The 14,153-nt window shown below is 48.4% G+C and overlaps 1 protein-coding gene across 1 annotated transcript in view; it reads left to right on the top strand.

Moving 5' to 3' along the window:
• LG11H10orf67 (linkage group 11 C10orf67 homolog) overlaps positions 1-6,018 on the top strand; it is a 64,421-nt gene extending 58,403 nt beyond the window's left edge. Inside the window, exon 13 of the mRNA XM_048511428.1 lies at positions 5,630-6,018. Within this exon, the coding sequence (XP_048367385.1) occupies positions 5,630-5,825 (196 nt within the window). The 3' untranslated portion in view covers positions 5,826-6,018. The remainder of the gene's footprint in view (positions 1-5,629) is intronic.
• The last annotated feature ends 8,135 nt before the right edge of the window (positions 6,019-14,153 follow it).

The raw sequence follows: 14,153 nt of genomic DNA, 5'->3' as shown, positions 1-14,153 counted from the left end.
ATACAAGCATAAAAAATTGTGTATGTTTGCGATGCTGAATGAATCTGGCCCATATGCTGCGCGGCAAGGCTACATGAATGAAGCATTTACCAAATCAGGCCCACCACATTAAACAGAAAAAACAATCTTTATTCATGGTAACTTATCAGTTTCAATTAATCAACCTCAACAATGGAAATTCTGATGTGTTCAAGCAACTTGAAAGCAATAGGTCATCTCCAGGGCAGCCATGTTGCGTCTTTGTGCTGACGCCTTCAAACAAAGCAACATCTCCAATAAATGTCCACACACAATTCCATATTACTGGCCTGGCCACTTTTAAACATCTGAGCGCACCTCATCTCTAATGTGTCCCGGTCTACAGATCTGTCTGGCGTCTACTTGCGGTTTTGCTATCCCAGATAGAATTGTTTGCTAGTATTTTTGGAGCTCTGTTAAGTTCAAACAAAGGAAAAGACATTTCCATTGGATGGCCATCCTTTCAGTTTCTCTGCTGCTATGTGAATAAGCATTGTGCAGACCATTCCAATGGCTTTGAAAGGGGGTAACCATTGGCTTGATTTGGTTACACGGTTTCCTAAAGCGCTCCCTCCCACTGCCTTAGGGTCTGTGAAAGGTCCGTGACCTGTTTAGAACTGCCAAGTGAAATGTCATGTCGCCCCTCCCAAATGGGAGTATCTGCATTCATTTGATCAGTATAAAAAATGATTGGGGACGGCGAGATCAGTGCTTTTGAATTGCAATTTATAGCAGTTTACAAAAATGCACATTGTTGGAAAAGAAAACATGGAAGTGTTGCTTTCTAAATTGCATTACCTGTGAAATGTCATTAGTCTTTTTAGGATATTTGCATCCAATTTTTGCTATGAAACTGAAGAAAGGCTTGACTGGAAGCAACTGCCTTTTTTCATTGTGTTAAATCTTACTGTCATCGTCGTTATTCTGTATTTTGGCATCAGAGTATCCAGGGAGTTAAAGTTTCGCCTTCTTTTACAGATTTCAGCTCAATTAGGACATTTTCTTTTTAAAAAAAGACAATTGCATGGCAGTAACCTCTCCGGAATGATATGATGATTTCATTTTCCTGCTTTAAGATTTCGTGTGAAGTTATTTTAAATACATTTCCCCTTTGGATCTCTTGCATATATTTCTGTAGGGGTGAATTTGTTGTATATGCCTAAGATTCATCTTTTGCACAGCTCAGCCCTCTCCATCCTCCCCTCCCCCCCTTTTAAAACTTTTTTAAAAAAGCAATATTTTGCATTGGGATCTCTGAGCAATGTCTCATTTATAAATGGAGATATAGTGACTGAGATCACATGTGGGGCAGTTTAGGGACATTCCTTCAATTCATCCTTGATCTGAAACTATGCATTACATAATGAGTTGTGTACATTCACTTCATCTGTGACTTTTCCTAAACCGGGGGTGGGGGGGTGGGGTAGGCTGACCTTGCAGATGTGGAGGCAACCAGCAAGTTTCAAATGGGCTAGCTGAGGCCGTTCAGCAGGGGGGGGGAGGTCTGTTGCTTGTCGCTAGCCTTTTCCTGCTGAAGAATGAGCAGGGTGCTTGTCCCACCTCCCAGCTGAGGTTATTTATAGGGATTCCCTCGGGGACACTGTGGGCACCTGCCTCCCAAACCCTGGAAGCTTCAAAGTAGGACCGCAGTATTTCATGAACTGCTGCATTGGCATCTTCACCTGATTAACTGCTGAGCCTGAAGACCTCACTTGCCGCACAGACAGCGATGTGCAGAGAACAATGGGAAGTTTGCACAGCAGCTGGAATAGGAACCAGCATGTAAATGAACGCCGTATGTGAAAGGAGAACATCAGGCCCCTTTCTACGGTGGTCCCCTCTGCCTGAGAATTTTAAGCTGGATCCACAATAGACTTGCTGGTTGTTGTTTTTTTCCGGACCAAAGTTTCTGTGCCTTTTCATAGCTGCATCTGGCAGAAATGTAACTTTTCCCAGCATGGAGTGCAGAGGTGGGGGGGGGGCTGCACCTGCTGAATTTCTGCCCATCATATAGATTTTTTAAAAGCAGGCTGTCACTGCATCTGTTAAAACTGTCTTCCAGCTGTCCTGCTTTAAAGACTTTTTCACTTACTGCAAAATTCTGACACAGAAATGTTTCATTTGGCGAAGAGAGGGTTAAGGGGTGACATGATAGCCATGTTTAGATATTTGAAGGGATGTCATGTTGGTGAGGGAGCAAGCTTGTTTTCTGCTGTTCCAGAGACTAGGACCAGGAGTTATGGGTTCAAGGTGAAGGAAAAGAGATTCCACCTAAACACCAGGAAAACCTTCCTGACAGTAAGGACTGCTTGACAGTGGAATGCACTACCTTAGAGTGTGGTGGAGTCTCCTTCTTTGGAGGTTTTTACAGAGACGCTGGATGGCCATCTGTCAGGAGTGTTTTGATTATGTGTTCCTGCATTGCAAGGGGTTGGACTTGATGCCCCTTGGGGTCTCTTCCAACTCTATGATTCTATGAAATCCCTTCCCTGAGCTGGGCTCCCTTGTTGCAAGATACCCTTTCTTGCATCAAAAGAATGCACCTTTTGGAGGTGGAATGCATTTGCAGGAGTAGAATGATTCTGTCACTCCAACCCTACGTAAGGATATTCTACTAAGTGAACTTCCTTCCAGTCTACTGATATTCATTCCGGGGCACGCACGCGTGTGTGTATGACTGTTTTAGTCTGTTCCTGCAAAGGTAAACATGGGTCTTTTGGCACCCTGAAGACTAGCAAAATGTTATTCAAGAATAAACCTGTTCAGAAGCTGTGAATGGATGTTCACTGAGATGCTCCCTATACTGGGGACATGGGATACTCCATGTCCCCATTAGCGGTACACCACTAGCTAAGGGCTAGCTCACATGGGGCAGACTCCTGGACTGTCAGCTCAATGTGTACTGGAAGTGCCCCACTCAGAACTTAATTGGCAGATATACATCAGCACAATTCAGATTGGGACCACAGCCAATGGGGAGAGAGGACTTAAGCCCCATGCCATATTTACAACCCAAAACTGCTCTGCAAAGCCACTATTTGCCCTATTTTGAAAACATACATGTATTGAGTGCTACATGTATGCTTCCTCAAAGAGGTAAATACTGGGTTGCTGACTAGTCTGGAGAAAAATGTCCTGCCCCTGAAGAAGAAGAAGAAGAAGAAGAAGAAGAAGAAGAAGAAGAAGAAGAAGAAGAAGAAGAAGAAGAAGAAGAAGAAGAAGAAGAAGAAGAAGAAGAAGAAGAAGAAGAAGAAGAAGAAGAAGAAGAAGATGATGATGATGATGATGATGATGATGATGATGAAGATGATGAAGATGATGAAGATGATGAAGATGATGATGAAGAAGAAGAAGAAGAAGAAGATGAAGAAGATGATGATGATGAAGATGAAGAAGAAGAAGAAGAAGATGATGATGATCCCCCTTTCTCTCCTGTAAGGAGACTCAAAGGAGCTTACAATCTCCTTTCCCTCACCCCCCCCCAAAAAAACCAAAACTCTGTGAGGTGGGTGGGGCTGAGAGAGCTCTGAAGAATTGTGACTAGTCCAAGGTTGCCCAGCTAACATGTGTTGGAGTGCACAAGCTTATCTGGTTCACCAGATAAGCCTCCACAGCTCAAGTGACAGAGTGGGGAATCAAAACTGGTCTCCAGATTACAGTGCACCTGCTCTTAACCACTACGCCACAGCTGACTCTCTAGACGTTGAATGTGTGGAAATGGGCAGCTGAGCCACTTGATGGCATTAACATAAATAACATAATCTGGTAAATAATATTCTGTGAAGTCTCTGTTAAAGGGACAGGACACTTTTTTCTCCAGGCCTGTTGGCAACCCTAGTTTGGCAGCAGACGCAAGAGCGGATGTGCTTGATGAGAGCCTGTCAAACCAGTAGGCAGAAAAAAATGCCACTGGGGAACCTGAAGATGCATTGGGGAACCATCAATTATCAGCGCTGAACAGGAAACACCTAAATACAAAAGACTTGGCCCCCTTCCCACATGCAGAATAATGCACTTTCAATCCACTTTGAAGAGGAATTTTATTGTGCGAAATAGCAAAACCCACTTTCAAACAATTGTGAAAGTGGATTGAATGTGCATTATTCTGCATGTGTGGAAGGGGCCGAAGACATTTACACCCTGACCTGGATTGGCCCAGGCTTGCCTGATCACATCAGATCTCAGAAGCTAAGCAGGGTCAACCCTGGCTAGTATTTGGACGGGAGACCTCCAAGGATCACCAGAGGTGGAAGGAGGAGGAGGCAGGCAATGGCAAATCACTTCTGAACGTCTCTTGTCTTGAAAACCCCACCAGGGTGCGCCATGAATCAGCTGTGACTTGATAGCATTTAATACGCGCACAATATGTTTCAACTAAATATGTTTTCCCATTGTTTTCAATAGAACACAACTGCCAAATAGGAAGCAATAAAATAATGCAGTTATAACCACTGGAATAGAACTACAACTATCATTGGCAAGGGATATAAATCCTGCCTCCCCTCCCTTCATAAACATACGGTAGATCTCTCTGCCAGTAAAAGGGCTAGTTATGGGCAAGCTGATCTCATGTGTGTTTTCTTGAAAGCAAGTTTCCCTGCGCTTAGTAGGCATTATTCCTAAGTAAGCACAACTATGGTGTAGATTGTGCAAAGATATTCTTTTTTCTCAAGGAAAGGGAGGCACAAATAAAACAAAACACCCAGGAAAAAAATACAAAAGAAATAAATGCAAGGAATGGGGTCAAAACAGACATACCTGTAGCTGCTGTGAAAAGGACAACGGAGAGCAGAGTGAAGTATTGTGTCCAGAGACAATTCTTCTGTTCAAATTATCTTTCTGTTAGGATTATCTTTGTCCTTCTGCCATGGCACAGCACACGAGGTACAGCTCTTTGCCATGTTACTTTCACAACAGCCATGTCACATAGCTTAGGCTGAGAGACAGGTTGAGCCAAAGTCAGTGAACTTTGCGAACTTCGTGGCTGCGTGAGGGTTTCCGCCCTGGTCTTCTGCACTCCACTATAACCACTCAACCACACGAGCTCTCAAACCACTGGAATGACCTTGCTGGTCCTGCTCAGTAGCGCTGGATTTGTGCCTCAGTCAGTCTGCGGGTGTTGCTAACTTTCCTAGGCAGTGATGTACCGCTAATGGGGGCATGGGGTATCCCATGTCCCTGAGTGTACTCCATTTAATCACATCGGGGGGTGCCAGGTAATGAAATGGTGTGCACGGGGGCCACCGAGTCCCGCCCCCTCTCTGCCTCCCTACAGGTCAGCTCTTGCCCTCCCCAGGCCCTGGGAGGGTAGAAGCAGGCCTGCAGAGAAGGCAGGGCGCCATGGGGCCCCCAAGCCTAGCCCTCCCTTGGCTTCCCTGCTGGCTCCTGTAAGTGGGGCACAGGGAGCCAGGGGGCGTAGGGAGGCAGTCATGCCCCTGGGCACCATTTAGACCTGGCACACCACTGTTCCTGTGTAATGAACTCCCTTTGTCCCAGGTTCAATGAAAGGGGAGCGTGCAGTGCTTTTTGTCATGTCATTGAACTACCAGATCCTCTACTCCAGGAATACTCGATATTAAACCCAAGGCTTGCTTTCTTTTGTTTTCCTCAGCTTCAGAGTCAGAGGAGGAAATGGAGGAACCGCCTTCCCTGCCGCCATTTTCTTCACCCCAATAGTAGGGCAGAGCCACGAAAGAGAGAAGATGTTGGGTGGACTTATAGGATCTACCTTGACATTGGGTCTCCCACAGAGGGTCTTCTTCCTGGCTAGGAAGCCTGGATACTTTTGTTCTCTGGCTGATCTCTAGAGCCATCGGCTGCGTAGGAAACTGGCCCTCCTATGTATGCCCTTTCCCGATGAAGCTTTCAAATGATGGGGGGATAGATGGTCAAGATCCCCTTTTTTTGCTAGCAGTTTGTCTGTTTGCATCAGAGAAATAGCTTCCAGACACATTTGTAATGTCATGTGATGGTCCTGAATAAAGAGGTTGACCAATCATCCATCCACCTTGTATCTCCGGGTTATTGTGAAACATCTGGGATTTGGAGCCTGGCCTGCCAGAATTCAGGAAAATGTTCCCTCTGGTCCCTCTCCACACTACCCAAGCCCAAGAAATTTCAACTTGCTGTTCATACAGGGTTGGTTCTTTCTGCAAATGCCCTTTGTTTACCCCACGCTTCATGTTTATATTGTACCTCTTCCTTCAAGGAGCTCAAGGCAGTGCACGGCCTATCTGGGTTTTCTGGACTGTGTGCCTGAGGTCTGGTAATTTTAGCTTCTAACGTTTCACCCACATCTACAGCTGGTATCTTCAGAGACACATCAAGGTGAGATGTGTTTCTCTGCATGGCACATTTAACCATGGCATGCCTCTGAAAATGCCAGCCATAGGTGCGGGTGAAACGTTAGAAGCTAAAACTGCCAGACCACAGCCACACAGCCCAGAAAATCCACAACATCCAGTTAATCCTAGCTGTGAAAACCTTCAACAATACAATTCATGTTGGATGACTTCATTATTTATGGTGGATGGGATTTGGCAATATTAAAAAGTATATTTGGCTGATTCCGGACAGGAGAGCTTATCTCCTCTCTGCCCCGCTGTGGCATCAGGTGCGTGCCTGAAGTACTCTTGCTTTTCCGTGGGGACAAGAAAGAGCAGCAGGTATACAACAGCTTCCTTGTACACTGGTACAAGGAAGTTTGCCATGCACCACTTCTGCTCCCTGTGCGTGGCAACTTCCTTGTCACTGATGTACAAGGAAGTTTGCCACAACAGGGTTCAATTGCCAGTGGGCTACAGGGGCCTCCTGTGTAATTGGCTCTTGTGTACTATCTTAGCAATCACTTAAAAATGGCTGATTTCAATGTATTTTCAACTTCAAGTGTTATTTCCAGCAAGGGCTTCCATTACTCCAGAGTTTAACTTCAAAACGTCTGCCCAATGTAAATTTTTGTTCATAGGTCATACAAAGTGATCATGAAGAGTTTAGCTGAACCTGTGCACCGTGACTTTCCTTGACTACTGACGAAGATTGCAGGTAGCCTGATTGTTTCAAATAACGTTCCCAAACTAGCAATGATATAAATGGCTTTTCATGAGGTTTAGGCTACGTGACACAAAATTACAAGCTTCTAAGTTCCATGGAACTTTTCAGCAAGCTGGATGTTCAGTATAAAAACTGAATAGCCGTCAAGCGGGAGATGTTCCCAGGATGATAAAGAAATCAATGTAGAATACAAGGATCGTTGTTGATTTACAGTGCAAACCCAGGTATACTTTCCTCAGAGTCAGCCTCATTGAATAGACTTGAGCGGAGTCTAAGCAGACTGCATAGATTTGCTCCCTTATAGACCAATCACCAGTAGGGTAGTGCTCAATTGCCTGGAGAAAAATGTCCTGTCTCTTTAGTAGAGTTTCAATGTGTGCAAATGGACAGGCAGAGCTTCTCCTGCCATGGAGGTAAATGGAGTGACCTAGTAAATAACATCCAGGTCAGTATTTGTTAAAGCAGCTGTTCTCAACCTGTGGGTTGCGACCCCTTTCGGGGTCAAATGACCCTTTCACAGGGGTCGCCTAAAACTCTCTGCAACGGTGTTCTCCATCTGTGAAAAGGATAAATGTTAGGGTTGGGGGCCACCAAAACATGAGGAACTGTATTAAAGGGTCGCGGCATCAGGAAGGTTGAGAACCACTGTGTTAAAGGCACAGGATATCTCCCTCACAACTGTCAAGCATCTCTACGGTTGCCAGCAGAACTGGGGAAAGCTTCCTGTCACTAACTGAATATTTACGGCATACTATTTAAAAGAAGAAGAGGAGTTTGGATTTATATCCTCCTTTCTCTACTGTAAGGAGACTCAAAGGGGCTTACAATCGCCTTTCCCTTCCACCCCCCTCAGCAAACACCCTGTGAGGTGGGTGGGGCTGGGAGAGCTCCAAAGAACTGTGACAAGCCCAAGATCACCCAGCTGGCATGTGTTGGAGTGCGCAAGCTAATCTGGTTCACCAGATAAGCCTCCACAGCTCAAGTGGCAAAGCGGGGAATCAAACCCAGTTCTCCAGATTAGAGCGCATCTGCTGTTAACCACTACACCACCTGCTGTTACTTAACCTGCATGCCATTAAAAGTGTCAGCTGCCTGTTTCCACACACTGAGCCTTCATTAAAGTGACAAGACATTTCCCCACACACATATATAATGTTGGCAACCCAAAGGAATATTCTATAATGTGTTCCTCCACCTGCAGTGCCTTCTATCACCTCAGATCTCTGTCGCTTCTCTGTTCCCTCATCGCCTTGCCTATGTAAACTTGGCCTCAGTGGAATAAAAGGTTGTTTGGCGCACAACAGGTTTCAAATGCACTGAGGATCTCTGAGACAATCCAACAAAAAAGTAGCCTTTGAGAACAGAAAAGCTGATCAGTATTTAGTGAACCACAACTTTCTCCCCAACACCTGTGGGAAGTGGAATATGGACTTGCAGGCAAAACTCAGGTACCTCCAATTTTAGAACTGAGGTATTCAGTCCCTTTTTAAAATCAGATCTCCACTTCGATTCGATTGTGTCTGATCATGGGAGCTTTGCCTCTGGAAAGCTTACGCCCTGAAATTCTTGTTGGCCTGTAAGGTGCTGCTGAACTCAAATCTAACATTTAAAAATCTATTTTGCACAACGTTAAAAATGTCCCCTTCCCTCTGCCGTCCAGTAATTATGATTAACCCAAGGGAGAAGTGATGGGCTTAAAGCATGAGAGTTGCCAATAACCTGAGGGGAGGGTGGATCCCATGTCCTTGATAGAAGTTTGGTGGGATCCTATTTACTTCCTTGTCATGTAAGACTTTAGATGACCCTTTCTAAATATGAATCCTATTAAAGGGACAGGATACTTTCCCCCCTCCAGGCTGTTGGCAACCCGACAAGGCACTAAGTCCTGAGCTGTAAAGCCAGGAAATGCTCAGAGGGCTGCGTTTGGGAGACGCAGCGCCCCCCCCCCCCCCCCCACGCCTATCCACACAATGGTCTGCTGTAACACTGCCATTCTTCAACCAACAACTCCCGCTCTGTGTGCCACCGGCCCTTCCAAAGGATTGTTGCCCTAGAAACTTGGTTTCAATCTCCTGCTATATATCAACAACCTTGTTTTAGTCGTCCCCGGACTGAATCACAGTTACACAGTTTGGCGCTTCTTTCAAATTTCCTCCCAGCACTTGGGCCAAAGAAAGGAATTTTTCTCCTTTAGAAATGAATTGGCTTAATTAGTAAGTAGATTAATGGCCGTGGCTGGTGAGTTGGTTTCCAGCAGAGTTTCACCAGAGAGGGTTAATCGGAGTCAGGGCTGGAATCTTTCCCAGAACTGGCGGCCAGCCATTTTCCACCAACCAATCAAGCCCAGAAACAAACGCCCTTCGCAAGACCTACCAGAGAAATAGAGCTGATGGGTTTTCTTGGAGAAACACCAGCAAAAGCTGCCCAAACAAGTGGCTGATGCTCTGCAGGGCTATTGAAGTGATGCCTAGAATCTTTTAACACGTGGTGTCAAACCAGGGCCCAACACAGGACATAAATGTGACTTGGTCAGGCTGGGGCCTGGGAGGAGGGTGACTGCCAGGATTGGGGAGTCCACACATGCAGAGTCGCTAGTCCAAGCAGTCATGCCTCTTCCACAGGGGCTGGCTCGACCAAGTCACATATATGTCCTATCCAGCCCTTGTAATAAAGGAGTTTGCATCCCTGGTCTAACATGGAGCCAATCCCTAGAAAACTGGGCATGGAACTGGGTTCAAAATTCTGTTCATCAGGGTGCCTTGAGCAGGTAATTTTTTCTTCTCTTGTTGTGCACTTCTTATCCTTTTGTAAAAAGAGGTAGGAATGATCTATCCCCCGCAGGGCATTGTGAAGGCTGGTGATGGCCCTGACTTAAATAGAATTTAGGCTACATGCATCCAAAGATTGCAACACTTCTGTTCAAAGGGCATTCCTTCAGCATCTTCTCATATGCTGGAGTCAAAGTCCCAGTTACACAGAAGAAACATACAGACTGGTTCACGCATGCATGTCAATCAGAGGTTGTCCTGCTCCGAGTTGCTTTAATCAGTGCTCTCTATGTGAATTCTCCCAATCAACAAATGTTGCATTCAAAGTGGCATTCAGCTGATATAAAAGTTCCTTTGCCTGGTTTGAGCTTTGTGATCCTGCATGATTTGTTCCACAGGTGTAAACCATCCATCATGCATATCCATGCGTGTATGCTCAGCCTTATTTTCATGCAATCATGTTCGCATATTTACTCCGCTATAGAGGCTTGAAAACTGCAGCCCAAGTGTAAGGAATTGTGGCTAAGCAGTAGAGAAAAAAAACTAGGTACTGGCTTTAGTCAAGTCAAACTTTTCATATGGCCCTGGCTTGCTAAATCAGTGTGTTTTTACATCAGAGAAAGGCAAAACCACACCAATATTCAGAAGCTCCAAGTTCTGACAAATAAATAGTGGGATGTAGGGTATTTTTTTTAATCAGATTTTTAAACTAGACTGCAAACAAGACTCCAATTTCCCTTGGAATAAGAACTTTTGAACAAGAGCATCCACAACAGCAACATTGCTTGTTGTTGTTTTTTCCCCATAGTGATAAAAAACGCATTCATAGTTTCACTAGCAGCTGCAAAAAAAGAAAAAAGAAAAGTCTTGCAAAATAATCCCTGCTGAGAAATGCATATAATAGGAAAAACAGATCGCCTGGACAAGCGGCGTAATTAATGCCAGAAAAGGCCAAACCGGTTTCATAGTTTGCCTTTTGAGGATATCAAAACGAGACCTCGTGAAAAATGACGCATGCTTTTTGCACTGCTGAAAGCTGGCAACTGGCAGAGGCTCTCCCCCCTCCCCAACCGCACCCCCCCCCCCGCACCCCGCCCGGTCTTCTCTCTTTAACTTTTCTGCCTCTGAACAAAGGGGTCGGCAGAACTAGCTAGGTTGTAATGAGTTCTGTGTCCCCAGCCCATTAAGGGCATCATGGAAACATATTGTATCGAAATCGTTTGGAGGAGAATACTGGGGATGAAAGAGAATGGGTGCTTTGATCAGCTCTCGGGGGTCCTGAGCGCGCACAGACTGGCTTGCAAGGCCGCATTCAGCTCCAGCGAGACACACTTACGAGACCATGCAATGCAATTTGCATATCTGTAATTTATCACATTTGGGTCCCCAAACATTCCCCCCACCCCACCCCGCAAGGTAAATAAAAGTTGTCCTGAATAACAAGTATCCATCATCTCGGAGCCAGAGGAAAAACAGTCTCTGGAGAAGTCTGCAGAGTGCAAAAGAAAATGCAATGCAGGCCAGTGAAGGAAAGTTCAAAGAGTTCCTTTAGACAGCAGGTTCAAGGCTAGTAAAAAAAACACCAAGCCGGGCTTTGGCAGCAGCAGTCGCCATCCGTCGCTGTCCCGCCGCAAACAAGCGTTTGGGAATCCAACTCGTAAAAAGAAATCGCCCCGAGGCACGTGGGGAGAGCAAAGAAACTGTGAGAGGGAGCATCTTGTGTGTGTGCCAAGCGAAAGATACACTTTGGCACCTCGCACGAGGGAAAGCCCCGGCCTTTTGGCACAGTCTTTTTATTTTATGTATTGTTGAAGACTTTCACCCCCCCCCCCAATTTAATTGGATGTTGTGGGTTTCCCCAGGCTGTGTGGCCGTGGTCTGGTAGATCTTGTTCCGAACGTTTCGCCTGCATCTGTGGCTGGCATCTTCAGAGGTGTATCATCTTCGGAGTGTAACACACTTCTCTCTGTGATACACCTCTGAAGATGCCAGCCACAGATGCAGGCGAAACGTTAGGAACAAGATCCACCAGACCACGGCCACACAGCCCGGGGAAATCCACAACAACCATTTTTTATATTTTATCTTAGGCTCCTCGGATCTTCCTTAATTTCAGCCATTCTTGGGGTACTGCACTGTCCCTTCTTTCTGAAGAGCGGGGGAGGAGATAAAAATCGCCTCCCCTCCTCTCCATCCCCAGAGAGGAAAAAGCTTTTTGGGGAGTCCAGCCCAGAACAAGAGGCCCCTTAACACGCCGCCATTGTTCGAGCCTGGAACAAACTTCACTTAAACAGCAAACAAGACTCTTCAACTTGACCTTGGAAAAGGGCTCCGACCCTGCAGCTCATCTATCAAGCCACCCCCCGTGACAATGATGCATTTCCAACTATTGTCAGATCATGAAAAGATTGATAAATTCGCCTCCGCACACTCGGAGGGAGCGCTCCTTTTGGAGAGAAGCTCGCTGGATAAAGTGCGCCGTCTCATCCCCAGGTCTTGGGGGGGCGGGGAGGAGAAGGGGGGGAGGCGGCGGCGAAGAGAAACGAGCCGTCTTAAATCAGAGCGGTCATATTTCTTGGAGGGGCACGAGAAAGCTGGGGACAATCCCTCTCGTATTAAACGCAATATTTCTGGGCTTTGGCGCGGAACAAAAGTCATAGCAAGACGTCTTTGTGACTAATTCAGTCAAAGGGCCGGCTCTGGTTCCCCCTGCAGAAAGGTCACTGTCGTTGTGTATGGTCCACCAAGGGGGGGTTTTCACAAGGCAAACGGAGCCAGCTGTCCCTGTCACACTCTCCGCTCTGGGGGAGCCCACACTGGGCATGGTTGTTAACTTCATTCTACACCTGCAAAATCTACCCATTTCCAAGACTTTTCAAGGGCTGTTTTTTTCCCCTGAACCCCCTCTTTTTTGCCCCTTCTCCTCCTCCACTTTGACAACGACTATTCAAGTCTGCCTTGAAAGCGGCGGCAAGAAAGGGGGCCGCTTTCCACGCTTCGGGTGGGGGCCCATTGAGCGCTTCGCCAAAGGCGCTGCCTGCCACAAAACGCCGTTTGACAAAGTCCCAAATACTTTGCGCCAACGTGGAAACGGCCTGTTGCTAACGGAAGTGCCCTTTCGCCGAAGCCCGGTCGCCAGGCGAAGGGACGCTGGCCAGGCAGGCAGGCACGCAGGCAGGCCGCCTCCTTCCCTTGGCCAGGGCCTTTCCTCCTGCTTGGTCTGCTTGGAGCTCTTCCCCTCCTGGCCGGAGGCACACAAGGCGGCTCCCTCTCTCTCTCTGTCTCCACCACCCCTTCCTGCCTCCTCTCCGTCCTTGGAAGGCGTCGGCCCAGTCCCAGCGCCAGCAGCCTCAGGCACGGGCGACGGAGCGATTCAGAGGCTAAAGCCTGAACTGGAAGGGACTCGAATGCCCTGCCCACGGGCCACTTGGACTCTGGCCCTGGGCGCCTGGCCCAAGCCCACGGGGGACCTTGGCGAGGGACGGGCGCCCAACGTTGGCGCGGGGAGGCTCCCCAAGAACGAAGGGTGGCCTTGGCGCCTGCCCCCTCGCCAGGGTCCGGCTCCCCCTCCCAGGGGGCTTAGAAATACCCTCCGCAATCCCCAGGGCCCAGCCAGCCAGCCAGCCAGCCAGCCGCTTGGAGCAGAGGCCTGGCGCAGCAGCCGAGGCCCGCTGGCTCGCCTGTGCCCCAAGGCGAGCCAGGGCCCTTCAGAACGGAGGGAGAGGGGTCGCCCCACCACTCTGGCCCGGCCCAGGCGGCCTGCTTGGGGTTCTCGGCCGCGCCTCGCCAACATGGCCCGCCTCAGCCGCGCTCGGCCAGGGGAAGCCAGTGTCGGCCCGGAGGCGCGCCAGGCGCCCGGCGCAACAAGTTGCCGCAAAGCAGGTGCGCCGGAAGGCGAGGGGAAGGCCCTGGTGGCGCGGTCGGCTAAGGAAGCCGGGGGCTCGGGGGGCTCCTGGGTCTGGGCTAAGGTCAAGGAGGAGCGGCCGTCCGTGGGGGCGCATCGCCGGCGAGCCCATTGACCTCGGGGCAGACCTGGGCGCAGAGGCGGCGCAGAGCGCCCGCGGCACCGTTCCAGGCAGGGACAGCCGGCTCTCCTCCCTCCAGGAGCCGGCCGGGGGGCGAATCCTGGGGGCAGGCGAGGTTCTCCCCTCTTGCCGTGCCTTCCAGGTGCCCGCAGCCGCCGGCCCGCCTTTCTCCCCGCGCGCCCAGGCCTCGGGCCGGGCCGCCTTGGCGGGACCCCTCTTGGAGACGTCGATGCGTAACGAGGCCTGGCCAGGCGGAGAGCCTTTCTCGGCGGCCCCCTTCGCAGCCTCTCAC

Source organism: Sphaerodactylus townsendi, linkage group LG11 (assembly GCF_021028975.2).
Source record: "Sphaerodactylus townsendi isolate TG3544 linkage group LG11, MPM_Stown_v2.3, whole genome shotgun sequence".
NCBI classification, from domain to species: Eukaryota; Metazoa; Chordata; class Lepidosauria; order Squamata; family Sphaerodactylidae; genus Sphaerodactylus; species Sphaerodactylus townsendi.
Note: the sequence above shows the minus strand (reverse complement) of the source record. Positions and strands in the feature narration are given on the sequence as shown.